Source organism: Oncorhynchus masou, chromosome 23 (assembly GCF_036934945.1).
Source record: "Oncorhynchus masou masou isolate Uvic2021 chromosome 23, UVic_Omas_1.1, whole genome shotgun sequence".
Lineage (NCBI taxonomy): Eukaryota > Metazoa > Chordata > Actinopteri > Salmoniformes > Salmonidae > Oncorhynchus > Oncorhynchus masou.
This window is the reverse complement of record NC_088234.1, coordinates 12,268,919-12,289,205: the sequence shown is the minus strand read 5'-3', so window position 1 is coordinate 12,289,205 and position 20,287 is coordinate 12,268,919. Positions and strand designations below refer to the sequence as shown.

Genomic DNA, 20,287 nt, shown 5'->3' with positions numbered 1-20,287 from the left:
TAATCAGCTTCTTGATATGCCACTACCTGTCAGGTGAATGGATTATCTTGGCAAAGGAGAAATGCTCACTAACGTGGATGTAAACAAACATTTGAGAGAAATAAGCTTTTCATGCGTATGGACAATTTCTGGGATCTTTTATTTCAGCTCATGAAACATGGGACCAACACTTTTTTTTTTTGTTCAGTATAGCCGTGTAAAGAGGCCTCACACCACGTTTCTGTCAGTGGGTCAAACACAAGCTTGTCTGTCAGTGAGTCCAACACGGGTAGAATAGGAGGAGGGTGTCTGGAATCACTCTTTATCTTTCCCCCTCTCTCTCACCCTCTGTTCTTTCTATGGTATTATTTATCCCACTCCCTGGGTTTCTCCATCTGTTTCTGCTATCACAGTAGCAGGGAGGAAACAGAGTTTCCCCAGTTTGCTCATGGGGAAAAACCGGTGGGCTGACGGCAGCTCATGTCGACAAAGAGGTGTGTGTGTGTGGACACAGGGGTATGGTCAGGGGGTGCGGGGGCGATTGTTTACGCCACTGAGAGCACAAGTCTAAGTCAGTGATCTGTGAGAGGAGAGCTGTCGTTTCTGTTGCTCTCCAGTCCAATCTTTTAGTCCTTTATAACATTCTAAATGCCATTGCTGGTGATTTACTGTGACATCTAGGCCTAATGGGCAATCTGTTAAATGCCGCTGGAGATAGATGACAGACTTTCACACACCTGGCAAGATAATTAAAGAATTTTGAGTTCATTTCAGGTTATAAATTACGTTCAAGAATGTCAGCAGACAAACCTTTAAACCTACAGCCATGTAGTGTATCGTCTTCATACATGATGTACCTTAAAGGGGCAATCTGCAGTTCTCCCCAGATATATGGAATGCCGGATTCACTTCCGTGGGTGAGATATGAATCAGGTATGAATGGCTGTGCTGTGTACTGTACAATATGTTCCCCTTTTATGGTTACGGTTTAGCTACAATACATACCAGGCAGTAATCTAGCCCAGAATACACACACAGTATTCCTGCACATTTGGTGCTGGCACTGATCCTGTATATAGCTTACACACTGTTAAAAATGAACTAGCCTTTAATTTAAAACTAGTCTCAACTGAGCTGCCACCATTTTAAAGGAGACCAAACCTTAATTTCACCGGAACATTTAACAACATGGTTGTGAGGATATTGGGACAGATTTAAGATGTACTGAAAGATTCATCCCGAGGGTGTTATGAAAGATGACATGCTGTGTTATAACACCTTACCAGAGACTGAGCTCCACTAACCCGGAAAAAGGTTGAAAACGCTATGATGACGTGTCAAAGCTGGGTCCTTTCTTCTCGAGTGTCAACATACAGTAAATGGGAATCCTTCCTCTTATTGAATCTTCCCTGCTCTTATACGGTGTGCTGATAAACTGAAGGTCAAAAAGGTCAAATGTACAGTCTTATGCTCCAACAAAGGGTCAGAGAAAATATCATTTTGTGAAAATACGAATTAATAAGTTAGTCCAGGATAGTAATTGATGAGTACAAAATAGATTTTTCAAAACATGATTGAAGCTTATTGTCAAGTAAGAAGGGACAACACGTTAACAGGTCTTTCATATTTTTATATTGATAAAGACCTTTCAATGATCTTTAAGTTATGTATCATATTATTCAGTGTCATCTGAGTTTGGCTGGTGTTGGCCGTCATTGTAAATAGGAATTTGTTCTTAACTGACTTGCCTAGTTAAATTTTTTTGAATGCCTTCAGCCACTATGCTAATATTAGCAGTAGACTTCAACACCGGGCTCAATGCTATCCACCAGTCAGACATTATTACCTCCTGAGGTTGAAGAGGTGCTGTTGTGGATGGACCATTTCAGTTTGTCAGTGATATGTGCGCCGAGGCACTTGAAGCTTTACATCTTCTCCACTGCAGTCCCATCAATGTGGATAAGGGGGTGATCCCTCTGCAGTTCCCTGAAGTCCACCATCAACTCCTTTGTTTTGTTGACGTTGGGTGAGAGGATATTTTCCTGGCACCACACTCCCAGGGCCCTCACCTCCTCCCTGTAGGTTGTCTCATCAACCTTTGCAGTCTGTGATTGTCTGTAGACCCTGCCACATATGTCTTGAGTTTGAGCCGTTGAATTGCGACTCCACTCTGTACTGATGTTTGCCTGTTTGATTGCCTTACGGAGGGAATAACTACACTGTTTGTATTCTCACATATTCCCAGTCACGTTGCCATCGTTAAATGCGGTGGTTGGCGTTTTCAGTTTTGCGCGAATGCTGCCATCTAGCCACAGTGTCTGGTTTGGGTGGGTTTTAATAGTCACAGTGGATACAACATGTCCTATACCCTTCCTGCTGAACTCAGTCTCTGTATTCGTTAATGTTATTCTCAGAGGCTACCTGGAACATATCCCAGTCCGCGTGATCAACACATTATTGAAGCATGGATTCCGATTGGTCAGACCAGAGGAGAATAGACTTTAGCACGGGTATTTCCTGTTTGAGTTTATGCCTATCGGAAGGGAGGAGATAAATGGGGTCATGATCAGATTTGCCAAAAGGAGGACAGGGGAGGGCGTTGTAGGCATTTAGAAAAGTTGAGTAGCAGTGGTCCAATGTTTTACCAGAGCAAGTACTACAGTGTTGGTAGAACTTTGGTGGCGTTTTTCCTCAAATTTCTTTGTTAAAATCCCCAGCTACAATAAATGCGGCCACAGGATATGTGGTTTCCAGTTTGCATAAACTGGAAAATTGAGGTATGGTCCATCAATGTCCGTAGGACAAGGACTTTATTGAGGTATGGTTCATCTATTTCAGTAGGACATTGAGTTTATTGAGGTATGGTCCATCTATTTCAGAAGGACATTGAGTTTATTGAGGTATGGTCCATCTATTTCAGTAGGGCATTGAGTTTATTGAGTTACTGTATGTTCCATCTATTTCATGCTTGGAGGCCAGGGAGTCATAGTAGCTACAAGTACCAACATGCTCATCACAAGACTGAATCAGGATTCAACCACAGAGAGAGAGAGAGAGTTGTTTATTTTCTATTTCACTTGCATTGACTATGTAAACATATGTTTCACATGTCAATAGAGCCCATTGAAGTGAGAGTGAGAAAAAGAGAAAGTGAGAGAGCATGTCTGTCCCATTCACTGAATTGCACCGATATGACCTTTACCTGTGTCTGTAGAGGGGATAGCTGCTCCTGCCCACCCCCCTGTGGCAAATACATGTCACTACAACGCAGGTATTTGTAACGGGGAAATTCAGACTAGATAGAATGTACTTTATAAGTTAGTTGAATGCAAAGACGTATATAATTACTCATTCTATTTCTGCAGTTACAAGTATAAGGGGAGTGTGTGTGTTGCTCCTAAACAGTAACCACTGATACAGGGTCAGATCAAGTTTTATAGACCTAATCATAACTTGAGGGTTGCTGAGTTATCTGATCCTGTGTTAAAGGCGAGGTAACCTCTACATTCAGCAGCGCCAGGTGTTCCTTCTTAGAATGTCAGTTTGTTGTGTCTAGAGTTAACGAAGGTATTCACATCAACCCCAGCATATAGAGAGAGAGACCAGGCTCACATCAACCCCAGCATATACAGTGGGGCAAAAAAGTATTTAGTCAGCCACCAATTGTGACAGACAAAATGAGAAAAAAAACCCAGAAAATCACATTGTAGGATTTGTTATGAATTTATTTGCAAATTATGGTGGAAAATAAGTATTTGGTCAATAACAAAAGTTTATCTCAATACTTTGTTATATACCCTTTGTTGAGAATGACAGAGGTCAAACGTTTTCTGTAAGTCTTCACAAGGTTTTCACACACTGTTGCTGGTATTTTGGCCCATTCCTCCATGCAGATCTCCTCTAGAGCAGTGAGGTTTTGGGGCTGTTGCTGGGCAACACAGACTTTCAACTCCCTCCAAAGATTTTCTATGGGGTTGAGATCTGGAGACTGGCTAGGCCACTCCAGGACCTTGAAATGCTTCTTACGAAGGCACTCCTTCGTTGCCCGGGCGGTGTGTTTGGGATCATTGTCATGCTGAAAGACCCAGCCACGTTTCATCTTCAATGCCCTTGCTGATGGAAGGAGGTTTTCGCTCAAAATCTCACGATACAAGGCCCCATTCATTCTTTCCTTTACACGGATCAGTCGCCCTGGTCCCTTTGCAGAAAAACAGCCCCAAAGCATGATGTTTCCACCCCCCATGCTTCACAAGTAGGTATGGTGTTCTTTGGATGCAACTCAGCATACTTTGTCCTCCAAACACGACGAGGTGAGTTTTTACCAAAAAGTTATATTTTGGTTTCATCTGACCATATGACATTCTCCCAATCTTCTTCTGGATCATCCAAATGCTCTCTAGCAAACTTCAGACGGGCCTGGACATGTACTGGCTTAAGCAGGGGGACACGTCTGGCACTGCAGGATTTGAGTCCCTGGCGGCATAGTGTGTTACTGATGGTAGGCTTTGTTACTTTGGTCCCAGCTCTCTGCAGGTCATTCACTAGGTCCCCCCGTGTGGTTCTGGGATTTTTGCTCACTGTTCTTGTGATCATTTTGACCCCACGGGGCGAGATCTTGCGTGGAGCCCCAGATTGAGGGAGATTATCAGTGGTCTTGTATGTCTTCCATTTCCTAATAATTGCTCCCACAGTTGATTTCTTCAAACCAAGCTGCTTACCTATTGCAGATTCAGTCTTCCCAGCCTGGTGCAGGTCTACAATTTTGTTTCTGGTGTCCTTTGACAGCTCTTTGGTCTTGGCCATAGTGGAGTTTGGAGTGTGACTGTTTTAGGTTGTGGACAGGTGTTTTTTATACTGATAACAAGTTCAAACAGGTGCCATTAATACAGGTAACGAGTGGAGGACAGAGGAGCCTCTTAAAGAAGAAGTTATTGGTCTGTGAGAGCCAGATATCTCGCTTGTTTGAAGGTGACCAAATACTTATTTTCCACCATAATTTGCAAATAAATTCCAAAAAAATCCTACAATGTGATTTTCTGGATTTCTTTTACAGGCCTCTCTCATCTTTTTAAGTGGGAGAACTTGCACAATTTGTGGCTGACTAAATACTTTTTTGCCCCACTGTATATATAGAGAGAGAACAGGCTCACATCAACCCCAGCATTTAGAGAGAGAGACCAGGCTCACATCAACCACAGCATATAGAGAGAAAGAGATCAGGCTCACATCAACCACAGCATATAGAGAGAGAGACCAGGCTCACATCAACCACAGCATTTAGAGAGAAAGAGATCAGGCTCACATCAACCACAGCATTTAGAGAGAGAGACCAGGCTCACATCAACCACAGCATATAGAGAGAGAGACTAGGCTCACATCATCCACAGCATATAGAGAGAGAGAGAGACTAGGCTCACATCAACCACAGCATATAGAGAGAAAGAGATCAGGCTCACATCAACCACAGCATTTAGAGAGAAAGAGATCAGGCTCACATCAACCACAGCATTTAGAGAGAGAGACTAGGCTCACATCATCCACAGCATATATAGAGAGAGACCAGGCTCACATCAACCACAGCATATATAGAGAGAGACCAGGCTCACATCAACCACAGCATTTAGAGAGAGAGACTAGGCTCACATCAACCACAGCATATATATATATAGAGAGAGAAGGCTCACATCATCCACAGCATATATAGAGAGAGACCAGGCTCAAATCATCCACAGCATATATAGAGAGAGACCAGGCTCACATCAACCACAGCATTTAGAGAGAGAGACTAGGCTCACATCATCCACAGCATATATAGAGAGTGACCGGGCTCACATCATCCACAGCATATATAGAGAGAGACCAGGCTCACATCAACCACAGCATTTAGAGAGAGAGACTAGGCTCACATCATCCACAGCATATAGAGAGAAAGAGATCAGGCTCACATCAACCACAGAATTTAGAGAGAGAGACCAGGCTCACATCAACCACAGCATTTAGAGAGAGAGACCAGGCTCACATCAACCCCAGCATATATAAAGAGAGACTAGGCTCACATCAACCACAGCATTTAGAGAGAGAGACCAGGCTCACATTGACCCCAGTATTTAGAGAGAGAGACAAGGCTCACATTGACCCCAGTATTTAGAGGGAGAGAGAGACCAGGATCACATCATAGACAGTATTTATAGAGAGAGACCAGGATCACATCATACACAGACAAAACCAAAGGAACACAGAACAACAGATCGGTGATAGCTAGTAGACCGGCGACGACGACCGCCGAGCGCCACCCGAACAAGAAGGGGAGTCACCTTCGGTAATATTCGTGACACAATATTTAGAGAGAGAGAGAGACCAGGATCACATCATACACAGTATTTAGAGAGAGAGACCAGGCTCACATCAACCCCAGTATTTAGAGAGAGAGACCAGGCTCATGTCCACCCCAGTATTTAGAGAGAGAGAGAGACCAGGCTCAAACATATAGAGAGAGAGACCAAGCTCACATCAACCCCAGTATTTAGAGAGAGAGACCAGGCTCATGTCCACCCCAGTATTTAGAGAGAGAGAGACCAGACTCATACATATAGAGAGAGGGACCAAGCTCACATCAACCCCAGTATTTAGAGAGAGAGACCAGGCTCACATCAACCCCAGTATTTAGAGAGAGAGACCAGGCGCACATCAACCCCAGCATATATATATATATATATATATATATATATAGAGAGAGAGAGAGAGAGAGAGACCAGGCTCACATCAACCCCAGTATTTAGAGAGAGACCATTCTCACATCAATCCCAGTATTTAGAGAGAGAGACCAGGCGCACATCAACCCCAGCATATTTATAGAGAGAGAGACCGGGCTCACATCAACCCCAGCATATATATATATATATATATATAGAGAGAGAGAGACCAGGCTCACGTCAACCCCAGTATTTAGAAAGAGAGACCAGGCTCATGTCAACCCCAGCATTTAGAGAGAGAGAGACCAGGCTCACATCAACCCCAGTATTTAGAAAGAGAGACCAGGCTCACGCCAACCCCAGTATTTAGAAAGAGAGACCAGGCTCACGTCAACCCCAGTATTTAGAGAGAGAGACCAGGCTCACATTGACCCCAGTTTTTAGAGAGAGAGAGAGAGAGACCAGGCTCACGTCAACCCCAGTATTTAGAGAGAGCGACCAGGCTCACATTGACCTCAGTATTTAGAAAGAGAGACCAGGCTCACGTCATACCCAGTATTTAGAGAGAGAGACCAGGCTCACTTCAACCCCAGTATTTTGTGAGAGAGACCAGGCCCACATTGACCCCAGTATTTAGAGAGAGAGAGACCAGGGTCACATCAACCCCAGCATATAGAGAAAGAGACCAGGCTCACATCAACCCCAGTATTTAGAGAGAGAGACAAGGCTCACATTGACCCCAGTTTTTAGAGAGAGAGAGACCAGACTCACATCAACCCCAGCATATATATATATATTTATATATATATATATATATAGAGAGAGAGAGAGAGAGAGCGAGAGACCAGGCTCACATCATCCCCAGTATTTAGAGAGAGAGAGACCAGGCTCACATCAACCCCAGTATATATATATATATATATATATATATATATATATATATATATATATATATAGAGAGAGAGAGAGAGAGAGAGAGAGAGAGAGAGAGAGAGAGAGAGAGGAGAGAGAGAGAGAGAGAGACCAGGCTCACATCAACCCCAGTGTTTAGAGAGAGAGACCAGGCTCACATCAACCCCAGCATATTGAGAAAGAGACCAGGTTCACATCAACCCCAGTATTTAGAGAGAGAGACCAGGCTCACATCAAACCCAGCATATAGAGAGAGAGTGAGAGTGTTGACAGTGATGATGATTATGGTGGGGGAGGATGAAGGCTAGTCTCCACAGTTAACACTGTCATTTTAACTGTAACTGTGGCAACCTCTTGAAATGCATCGTTTTCTTCATTCACAAGTATTTACAAACTGAGTGATATCACCAGAATGACAGAGAATGGATCCTAGTATATCAGTGTTATATTTAGTATATGAATCCATGGAACAGTATCTTCTGGCTAACTATATAGGTATAACACATACGAGAGGTATATCCCAAATTGTTCTGTATTCATTATATACTGCACTGCCAGTAGGACTCTAGTCAAAGCACCATAAAGGGAAAGGGGTGCTATTTGGGACATATGTCCTAGATTCTGCTGGCAGCCGGCAACCAACCACTGTGAATACACCCTCTTGTAATTGCTGGTCACCTGGGGCAACACGGTACGGAGCTGTGATAAAACTCTGCAATACAAAGGCAGAGGTGGAGGCATGTTGTAACCTGTATTGGGATGGGCTCCTGGCTGAGACAGGAATTCTACAATACGCCTTTACCAAAGCTCTCTCTGCTTACTTGAGGAATTCCACCTCTGAATGTTGCAGAATCCACTTGTCTAATCACTAAACTCAGAATGGAATTTTTTGGTTTGGATTCTAGAACTATTCTTATGGAATTGTAACTCTCAGAAATATATTCTACAGAATTGAACACGCATACAGAATTATATTCTACAACACGCTTGTCTAAGCCTGGAGGGATGAGTTTCGGCCATGTGAATTCTAGAACAATGTTTCAAAACTCTCTCTGACAAGCACCTGTTTCCACATGCATGCCCTGGCTGAGGCTGGGGGGTTAACAGATGCTCTGAGCCCAGGGATTCACAATAACAGGACCAGCTGGTCCACTTAATATGAGACAGTACCACACACTGGTCACACACACACACACACACACACACACACACACACACACACACACACACACACACACACACACACACACACACACTGGACACCACACACACACACACTGGACACCACACACACTGGACACACACACACAAACACACTAATGGGCTGCATAGTCACCATGTTAAACGGTAGAGGTACTTGACCAAAGCTTTCTCAAGAGGTTCGATGGAGAATGAGATAAAGTGAAGGAGGTAAATTGAAAGAGGTCAATTGAAGGAGGTCAAGTGAAGGAGGTAAATTGAAGGAGGTCAAGTGAAGGAGGTAAATTGAAGGAGGTAAATTGAAGGAGGTCAAGTGAAGGAGGTAAATTGAAGGAGGTAAATTGAAGGAGATAAATTGAAGGAGGTCAAGTGAAGGAGGTCAAGTGAAGGAGGTCAATTGAAGGAGGAAAATTGAAGGAGATCAATCGAAGGAGGTAAATTGAAGGAGGTAAACTGGAGGAGATCAATTGAAGGAGGTAAATTGGAGGAGATCAATTGAAGGAGGTCAATTGAAAGAGGTCAATTGAAGGAGGTAAAGTGGAGGAAATCAATTGAAGGAGGTAAATTGAAAGAGGTAAATTGTAGGAGATCAATTGAAGGAGGTAAATTGAAGGAGGTAAATTGAAGGAGGTAAATTGAAGGAGATCAAGTGAAGGAGGTAAATTGAAGGAGAAAAATTGAAGGAGGTAAATTGAAGGAGGTAAAATTGAAGGAGATCAATTGAAGGAGGTCAAGTGAAGGAGGTAAATTGAAGGAGGTAAATTTAAGGAGATAAATTGAAGGAGGTCAAGTGAAGGAGGTCAATTGAGCATGTAGAACACTGCTGTAAAGAGTCTATAGAACACTGCTGTAAAGAGACTATAGAACACTGCTGTAAAAGAGCCTATAGAACAGTGCTGTAAAGAGCCTATAGAACACTGCTGTAAAGAGTCTATAGAACACTGCTGTAAAGAGCCTATAGAACAGTGCTGTAAAGAGGCTATAGAACAGTGCTGTAAAGAGACTATAGAACACTGCTGTAAAGAGACTATAGAACACTGCTGTAAAGAGCCGTTGAGAAGTTAAATTAATTACTGTATTCTATCTTCCAATCCCCTTGAGGAAAGGGAAATGGATACTCTCCTTGTTTTCCTTGAGAGAAATTACTCGTCTTCCTTATCTGTAAACCACAGACGTAGAGATAGAGACACACGCACACAGCACACACACAACACACACACACACACACACACACACACACACACTCACACACCAATGTTCAGTACATGTTTACCTTTTCCCAGAGTGTGTTTGGACTAGAACCCACCTGTAACACTGTAAACATTCTAAACCAGAACATTCTATCTTCTCTAAGGTCACAGCCTTTCATATCGCAGTGGACAGAGAAAACAAAGTCAGGTCTGTAGTTTGACTGACTGTGTACAGATTACAGACTGAAATGTGTTTAGACAGAGAGGACAGATACATATAGAGTTGTATAGGGTTGCAAAATTCTTGCAACCTTCTAAAAAATTCTCAGATATTCCAGAAATACTGTTTGGAGGACTCGTGGATTTTCTGCTTTTTCTTCCTGATTCCGGGAATCTTCCAAATGGGATTTTGGAAAAACCTAGGAATTTTGGGAAAGTTGGGGAAGTTTGCAACCCTAGACAAAGGAGAGATACACACAGAGATTCAGTAGAGATGAGAACGGTATGTTTTCTTGTGTTGTATTTTTAATCCCAATTTTCTAATGCTTCAGACCGAGTCTTCATCCCACATGGCACCCTATTCCCTAAACACTCCTTAGTGCACTATATAGGGATTAGTAGTGCACCATATAGGGAGTAGGGTGCCATTTAGGACACAGTAGGGACATGAGTAGAGGATTTTCTAAAGGAAAACGTTATTTTTGGACTTCCTTCTCTTGGTAGAACCTTGAAGCTGAGTCACACTGAGTATACCAAACGTTGAGTTGCATACCCTTTCTGCCCTCAGAACAGCCCCAATTCGTTGGGGCAGGGACTCTACAGGGTGTCGAAAGTATTCGATGGGGACTCTGGCCCATCTTGACTCCAATGCGTCCCACAGTTGGGTGTCCTTTGGGTGGTGGACCATTCTTGATACACACGGGAAACTGTTGAGCGTGAAAAACCCAGCAAGGTTGCAGTTCTTGAACACATACCAGTGCGACTGGCACCTACTACAATACACCGTTCAAAAGCACTTCAATCTTTTGTCTTGCCCATTCACCCTCTGATTAGCACACACACACGATCCATGTCTCAACTGTCTCAAGGCTTAACAATCCTTCTTTAACCGGTCTCCTCCCCTTCATCTACACTGTGACTTCAATAAGGGATCATAGATTCCACCTGGATTCACCTGGTCAGTTTATGTCATGGACAGAGCAGGTGTTCCTAATGTTGTGTCCATTCAGTGTATATTATATTCACAACACACACACACACATGCACTGTGATATTGGTCAGATGCTGTCTTTGGCACAGCCATTCATACTGCTCTGACAGAAATAGATTGAAAAGATCAGTCATACATACAGTGGTGGCTGCTTTGTCAGCGCTGTCAGTCTAGGTTGTCTGTTTTCTGGGAGTATTGTGACTTTCTGGGAGTGTTGTGATCAGAGGCAATGAGTCATTGGGATGTGATGCTGCTGTGAGAGAAGAGGATGAGGTATGGAGGAATTTCCGAGTACTTGTGGTTAAGGTTGGGGTCGGTAGGTCAAGGATTCTATCTCTCTGATTCTGTGGTTAAAGGTGTCATTCTGCAGACATATGGACATGCGTGTGTGTGTCTGTGTGTATGTGTGTGTCTGTGTGTATGTGTGTGTGTGTGTGTGTGTGTGTGTGTGTGTGTGTGTGTGTGTGTGTGTGTGTGTGTGTGTGTGTGTGTGTGTGTGTGTGTGTGTCTGTGTGTGTGTGTGTGTCTGTGTGTGTGTATGCATGTGTGTGTTTGCGTTAATGTGTCTCTGTGTCTGTGTGTGTGTGTGTGTGTGTGTGTGTGTGTGTGTGTGTGTGTGTGTGTGTGTGTGTGTGTGTGTGTGTGTGTGTATGCGTGTGTGTGTTTGCGTTAATGTGTCTCTGTGTCTGTGTGTGTGTGTGTATGCGTGTGTGTGTGTGTGTTTGCGTTAATGTGTCTCTGTGTCTGTGTGTGTGTGCGCGCGTGTGTGTGTCTGTGTGTGTGTGTCTCAAGGCAGGGCGGAGCTGAGCTGGGTAAAGGTGTCATTCTGCAGACATATGGACATGCGTGTGTGTGTCTGTGTGTGTGTGTGTGTGTGTGTATGCGTGTGTGTGTGTGTTTGCGTTAATGTGTCTCTGTGTCTGTGTGTGTGTGTGTGTGTGTGTGTGTGTGTGTGTGTGTGTGTGTGTGTGTGTGTGTGTGTGTGTGTGTGTGTGTGTGTGTGTGTGTGTGTGTGTGTGTGTCTGTGTGTGTGTGTGTGTGTGTGTGTGTGTGCGTGTGTGTGTGTGTGTATGCGTGTGTGTGTGTGTTTGCGTTAATGTGTCTCTGTGTCTGTGTGTGTGTGTGTGTGTGTGTGTGTGTGTGTGTGTGTGTGTGTGTGTGTGTGTGTGTGTGTGTGTGTGTGTGTGTGTGTGTGTGTGTGTGTCTCAAGGCAGGGCGGAGCTGAGCTGGGTAAAGGTGTGTAATCATCACCAGTCTTTGATGATTGTGGGAATTCCAGGCTCGCCGAGCTAATCCTCACTGCCCTCAGCCCCTCTCCCCCTCGTCTCCCCCTCCTCACCCCCCCTCTCCTTACTGCCCCCTGACTGTTGTGGGGAGTAGAGTGGGTTGGAGGTGTTGTGGGGAGTAGAATGGGTTGGAGGGGGCCAGAGAGAGGGGGGGGGGGGTAGAGGTGGGTAGAGAGGGAGGGTTGGGGGGGGGTATAGAGGGGGTAGAGGGAGGTAGAGGGGGTAGATGAGGCTTAGAGAGGGGAAGAGAGAGATAGAGGGGGTAAAGATGGGGTAGAGAGAGGGCGGGTGTGTGGGGGTAGAGGGAGGGTAGAGGTGGAGGGGGGGTAGAAGAGACATACAAACACACACACACACACACACACACACGCACACACACACACACACGTATACAGTACCAGTCAAAAGTTTGGACACACCGACTCATTCCAGGGTTTTTCTTTTGTTGTACTATTATCTTTGTGAAGGATTGATGGAAAACAAGTGCTCAGCATATGTAGGAACTCCTTCAACACGGTTGGAAAAGCATTCCAGGTGAAGCTGGTTGAGAGAATGCCAAGAGTGTGCAAAGCTGAAGGCAAAGAAAGGTTGGCTACTTGGTAGAATCTAAAATCCATTTGATTAACACCTTGTTGGTTACTACATGATTCCATATGTGTTATTTCATAGTGTTGACGTCTTCAGTTTTATTCTACAATGTAGCAAATAGTAAAAATAAGGAAAATCCCTGGAATGAGTTGGTGTCCTTTTGACTGGTATTGTACATCCACACATACACACAGGGAGGGAGGCAGGCAGGGATGGGAAGAGAGAAAGAGAGAGGGGTGGGGGGGGGTGCAGAGAGAGAGATGGATGGATGGAGACAGACAGACAGACAGACAGACAGACAGACAGACAGACAGACAGACAGACAGACAGACAGGCACATGACCCAGACATTCTATAAGAGACAGCCTTTGATACAATTGATCTTCCACATTGATTGTGACGTTACACTATTGCCCCTTTCAAACCAATACAGACCGGTAGACTCATTGTGACGTTACACTATTGCCCCTTTCAAACCAATACAGACCGGTAGACTCATTGTGACGAACTCATTCCCATCTTTCCTTCCCGTCATTGCTCTAATTGTTTGTTAATGGCCCAGTCCAGTCAAAATGATGTTTTTCCTGTGTTTTATCTCATATTGTACCACAGCTGCGTTAGGATGCTACAGTAAGGCGTTCTAGAACGACTGTATCCTCTTTCTGGCAATGTAAAACCTTTGAAACTTCAACTACTTGTTGCCTGGTATTATAAATGTATCAATATCTTAATCACTTTTGCACTGTGGGCCTACAGCAATCTACTTTGATCACGCTACTCTGATCACGCTACTCTGATCACGCTACTCCGTCTACTGGCATTAACTGCCCCAAAACCGAACTAACTGGGCTGCGGAACGTGAATAAAGGGGCAATCTGCAATTCAAACAAAAACTAACTGGGGACCCTGACACTGTTTTGGTAAACAGCTAAAGGATGGGTCTGGAGAAATTTAACCAAATGGATGTATCAACCACAGAGTTGTGTTTGAAAATGTTCCAACTTTATCACTCTTTGTCCCTCTGCTGTTGTGTTGTGACATGTTGTGTTGTGACGTATTGTGACATGTTGTGTTGTTGATGTGTTGTGTTTTTTTGTATTTTACCTTTATTTAACTAGGCAAGTCAGTTAAGAACAAATTCTTATTTTCAATGATGGCCTAGGAACAGTGGGTTAACTGCCTGTTCAGGGGCAGAACGACAGAGTTGTAACTTGTCAGCTCGTGGATTTGTACTTACAACCTTCCGGTTACTAGTCCAACGCTCTAACCACTAGGCTACCCTCCCGCCCTATGTTTTGTGTTGGGTTGTGACATGTTGTGACATGTTGTGATGTGTTGTGACATGTTGTGATGTGCTGTGGGTTGTGATGTGTTGTGACATGTTGTGATGTGTTGTGGGTTGTGATGTGTTGTGACATGTTCTGATGTGTTGTGACATGTTGTGATGTGTTGTGGGTTGTGATGTGTTGTGGGTTGTGATGTGTTGTGGGTTGTGATGTGTTGTGACATGTTGTGATGTGTTGTGACATGTTGTGATGTGTTGTGACATGTTGTGATGTGTTGTGACATGTTATGATGTGTTGTGGGTTGTGATGTGTTGTGGGTTGTGATGTGTTGTGGGTTGTGATGTGTTGTGACATGTTGTGATGTGTTGTGACATGTTGTGATGTGTTGTGGGTTGTGATGTGTTGTGACATGTTGTGATGTGTTGTGGGTTATGATGTGTTGTGACATGTTGTGATGTGTTGTGGGTTGTGATGTGTTGTGACATGTTATGATGTGTTGTGACATGTTGTGATGTGTTGTGGGTTGTGATGTGTTGTGACATGTTGTGATGTGTTGTGGGTTATGATGTGTTGTGACGTGTTGTGTGTTGTGATGTGTTGTGACATGTTGTGACATGTTGTGATGTGTTGTCACAGTATGTCACAGTATAGTGTTGTGTTGTGACGTGTTGTGACATGTTGTGTTGTGATAGCAGGAGTGAAGTATAGTATAGTATAGTGTACTGTTGTATAGTGTAGTATAGTGTCGTGTTAACAATAGCAGGGGTGTTGTATAGTATAGTATAGTATACTGTTGTATAGTGTAGTATAGTGTTGTGTTAACAATAACAGCAGTGAAGTATAGTATAGTATAGTGTACTGTTGTATATTGTAGTATAGTGCTGTGTCAACAATAGCAGGGGTGTTTTATAGTATTATGTGGTATGGTATAGTGTAGTATAGTATAGTACAGTATAGTGTACTGTTGTATAGTGTAGTATAGTGTTGTGTTAACAATAACAGGGGTGTTGTATAGTATAGTACAGTATAGTGTACTGTTGTGTAGTATAGTTTCGTGTTAACAATAGCAGGGGTGTTGTATAGTATTGTATAGCATTGTGTGGTATAGTGTAGTGTAGTATAGTATAGTGTTGTGTTAACAATAGTAAGGGTGTTGTGTAGTACAGGTGTGCCAAGCTTGTAGCATCATACCCAAGATGACTCAAGGCTGTAATCGCTGCCAAAGGTGCTTCAACAAAGTACTAACTAAAAGGTCTGAATACTGATGTACATGGGATATTTCTGTTTATTTTATTATATAAATTTGCAAGAATTTATAAAAACCTGTTTTTGCTCTGTCATCATGGGGTGTTGTGTGTATATAGATGAATAAGGCTGTAATGTAACAAAATGTTGGAATAAGTCAAGGGGTCTGAATACTTTCCCATTGCACTGTAAAGTGTAGTGTTGTATTTTGTAGTATATTACAGTATAGTGTAATGTTCACATTACCAGGGGTATTGTGTAATATAGTGTGGTATTGTGTCATGTTAACAATAACATGGGTTGTTGGTGTGTTTCACAGGTCTTGGGTTATCAACACTTTGCCGTAGGGGACGGTGTGTGTGTGTGTGTGTGTGTGTGTGTGTGTGTGTGTGTGTGTGTGTGTGTGTGTGTGTGTGTGTGTGTGTGTGTGTGTGTGTGTGTGTGTGTGTGTGTGTGTGTGTGTGTGAGATCAACATCCGACGAGCTTCTCCTTCACGTCTCTATGGATTAAAAATGACAATTTTTTTTACAATATTTATATCATCACTGTCTCTGTGTTGCAACTCAGACCCTGTGCTCAGACTATGTACTGCAGTCTCCTACCCTCTAGACCAGGGGTGGGCAGTTCCAGTCCTCCAGGGCCTGATTGGTGTCAGTTTTGCCTCAGCTAACACCCCTGACTCCAATAATCACCTAACTATGTATATTCAGTTTAGAATGCAATGTGATTAATCAGCTGTGTTTGGCAGGGATGGAGAGACAGAGTGACTCCAAGCAGTCCCTGGAGGACTGGAGTTGCCCACCCCTGTTATAGACCTCTACTACACTAAGCTGTCTGAGAAATGACAAACACATGAGCATCTGTCTAACATACTCTCTCTCTCGTTTTCTCTTTCTCCCTCTACCCCCCCCCCCCGATCCTCTCCCCCTCTCTCACTCTTTCTCCTCACTCCCTCTCCCTCTTTCTCCCTCTACCCCCCCGATCCTCTCCCCCCTCTCTCACTCTTTCTCCTCACTCCCTCTCCATCTCTTTCTCTCTCTACCCCCCTCGATCATCTCCCCCTCTCTCACTCTTTCTCCTCACTCCCTCTCCATCTCTTTCTCTCTCTACCCCCGATCCTCTCCCCCTCTCTACCTCTCCATCTCTTTCTCTCTCTACCCCCCTCAATCCTCTGCCCCCTCTCTCACTCTCCATCTCTTTCTCCCTCTACCCCCGATCCTCTCCCCCTCTCTCACTCTTTCTCCTCACTCCCTCTCCATCTCTTTCTCTCTCTACCCCCCCTCGATCCTCTCCCCCTCTCTCACTCTTTCTCCTCACTCCCTCTCCATCTCTTTCTCTCTCTACCCCCCGATCCTCTCCCCCTCTCTCACTCTCCTCACTCCCCCCTCTCTCACTCTCCTCACTCCCTCTCCATCTCTTTCTCTCTCTACCCCCCTCGATCCTCTGCCCCCTCTCCATCTCTTTCTCCCTCTACCCCCCCCGATCCTCTCCCCCTCTCTCACTCTTGCTCCTCACTCCCTCTCCATCTCTTTCTCCCTCTACCCCCCCGATCCTCTCCCCCTCTCTCACTCTTTCTCCTCACTCCCTCTCCATCTCTTTCTCTCTCTACCCCCCTCGATCCTCTCCCCCTCTCTCACTCTTTCTCCTCACTCCCTCTCCATCTCTTTCTCTCTCTACCCCCTCGATCATCTCCCCCTCTCTCACTCTTTCTCCTCACTCCCTCTCCATCTCTTTCTCTCTCTACCCCCCTCGATCCTCTCCCCCTCTCTCACTCTTTCTCCTCACTCCCTCTCCATCTCTTTCTCTCTCTACCCCCCCTCCATCCTCTCCCCCCTCTCTCACTCTTTCTCCTCACTCCCTCTCCATCTCTTTCTCTCTCTACCCCCCCCTCGATCATCTCCCCCTCTCTCACTCTTTCTCCTCACTCCCTCTCCATCTCTTTCTCCCTCTACCCCCCCCCCCCAATCCTTTCCCCCTCTCTCACTCTTTCTCCTCACTCCCTCTCCATCTCTTTCTCTCTCTACCCCCCCTCGATCCTTTCCCCCTCTCTCTCTCTTTCTCCTCACTCCCTCTCCATCTCTTTCTCTCTCTACCCCCCCTGATCCTCTCCCCCTCTCTCTCTCTTTCTCCTCACTCCCTCTCCATCTCTTTCTCTCCATCCTACAGGCGTGTCATGGATGTGCAGTGGAATCAAGGTGTGACTGCAGCGGAGTGAAAGGAGTCAAGGTGAGAGTGAAATACACACACACACACTAACCTACTGTACAAAACAACCATAACACATCATTTCCTGATCTGATTTTGTAATGACTGTTTTGTCCATGTGCAATATGCATTGTAAGAGGTGTCATGACTTTGTGTTCTGTGTTCTGTGTTCCGTGTTCCATAGGGTGAAAGGGGGTTACCAGGACTACAGGGTCAGCTGGGTGTACCGGGGTTCCCCGGACCTGAGGGGCCCATCGGTGGCAGGGGAGAGAAGGTAGGTCCTTCCTGGATCTTGTTGTAGGAGAAACATCATACCTGACCATATCTGTGAATTTAGATACTTGAAAACGAACCCCCCCTCCCATCTTCTTCTCTCTCTCAGGGTAGTGACGGACCTTCAGGGACTGGAGGTCCAAAAGGGATAAGAGTGAGTAACCTCACGTGACCCACACACGTCTCACTCCATATACCAGTTCAGTACACAGTCAAATGGCCCTCTCTAGAGTGTAGTACTCACCTTAGCCCACCAGATGTCCTCGTTTCACTCCAAGACAAACGGGAAGTAGCCTTATTGGTTTCTGATGTGAATGTACGATCAGTGGTGTGGAGCATTATTTTTAGGTGAGGGAGCGCACTTTATTTTTTTTGTTTTTTTTAAAATCACGTCATAATCTCCTCAATCAAAGTTTGTACGGACAGATGTGGCCAATTGAATCTCATGTCATTAATATGTGTATAATGCTTCCTCCAGTTGCAACGTCTGCCTGTGCCCACACCTATTGTCTAAAGAAAATTGTATATTTTGAATACCCTCAAACACCAAGTTAGGCATAGGTTACCTCATCTCCAAATAGGCCATCATCACTGTCAATCGTGACTGATAGTTATTCACGTTTTACTGGTGAAACGTCCCAACTGCATCTCCTTGACAACCATTTGATTGATCTCAATCAGTTTGATGGGAATATGCGTTCAGGTCTTCTTGAAGTACTGTTTCGTCAGTGAATCAGAGCGGACGGTGTTAACAAACTAGTAGCTTTTCTTGTATTTTGTTTCAGTCAACGCCTTTCTCCTGCCCAGTGGATCACACTGTTGGGTTTTGGCCACATGAGAAGAAAGAATTAGACTAAGACGCTTCAGTTATATCCTAGAATATAATTAGAAATTAGGGGGTGTTTTTGGTGTAACAGTATCTTTATAGGCTTAGTGTGCTATGTACGCTATTATATTCGGTTCTGTTATGCAAAATACTAATTCATCGTTATGGGATCTTGCAAGACATTGATTCATCTTTGATCTACATTTCCTGAACAAGCACCATTGTGGGAAAGGGACAGTCTTCTACGTGTAAAATACGAATAGTAAGTGATGAGTATGACTATTAGGCAACAGGTCTGGATGAGATGTCATTTTAAGCGATTGGAGACACTTTGTGGTGCTGAAAGAACAGCGACAAGATCTTGCAATGATGGATAGCTGAAGAAGGACAGCTCTCTGCAATTGGACCAGTTCAGGAACAAACAACAATCATTTGCAGTAGGCCTAAATCCTAATAGTCCCATGACTACGTGGTACAGCTATTTATAGGCTACAGCCTATTATAAGTGCAAATACATATAGCTTAATATTATTGCACTATTTGCGAGGAGAGCTTTATTGCAATTAGGCATTTCATTGTATTGTGTAGCTTACACAATGTATCATAAATCAACTTTGTTTTGATTAGCTTGAACACATCGTTACAATATTCCCTATTGCAGAATAAAAGAAAACAACAACGGTGAACCATCAATTCATAAAATGTATTTGCATCGATTAAACATGCTATCAAATCAATTGACCATAAAAAATAGCAGGAATTCGTTTTTAAAACAGTCAGAAATTCAAGCTTTTGGTGTGGGGTATTCACACATCTAGATAAACGATAACCAAAGTGCATTATTACCTCCAATTTGGCCCAATTCACGTTTCCATTTTCCCAGCCTGACAAACCAAGCTTGAATGGTCTCAACCAATAGCCAATGTCGGCTAACTATCTCAAGCAGGACGACAGCAACACCCAGAGAGGGTCAGGCTCTTGGGGCTTTGTGTTCACCACTCTGGTTGGTGAGTCCTTGGCGCCTCAACCAAGTAGCGGTCACATATGGCTCTGAGCCAAGAGGGGTCCGTGTAGTTTTATGAACACCAAGACAGACACACGGTGAATTTAGATGTTTTTATTTTTGGCCAAAGTGGTCAAGCCTGTGATGCACCTGTACAGTGCATAGACCTAGCTCATAGTTCTGTACAGTGCATACACCTAGCCCATAGTTCTGTACAGTACATACACCTAGCTCATAGTTCTGTACAGTGCATACACCTAGCTCATAGTTCTGTACAGTGCATACATCTAGCTCATAGTTCTGTACAGTGCATAGACCTAGCTCATAGTTCTGTACAGTGCTTAGACCTAGCTCATAGTTCTTTGCAGTACATACATCTAGCTCATAGTTC

At 44.2% G+C, this 20,287-nt stretch overlaps 1 protein-coding gene across 1 annotated transcript in view; it reads left to right on the top strand.

Moving 5' to 3' along the window:
- LOC135510317 (collagen alpha-5(IV) chain-like) overlaps window positions 1-20,287 on the top strand; it is a 106,385-nt gene that overhangs the window by 28,423 nt on the left and 57,675 nt on the right. The window contains 3 exon segments of the mRNA XM_064931154.1: window positions 17,756-17,815; window positions 17,979-18,068; window positions 18,177-18,221. Coding sequence (XP_064787226.1) covers window positions 17,756-17,815; window positions 17,979-18,068; window positions 18,177-18,221 — 195 coding nt within the window.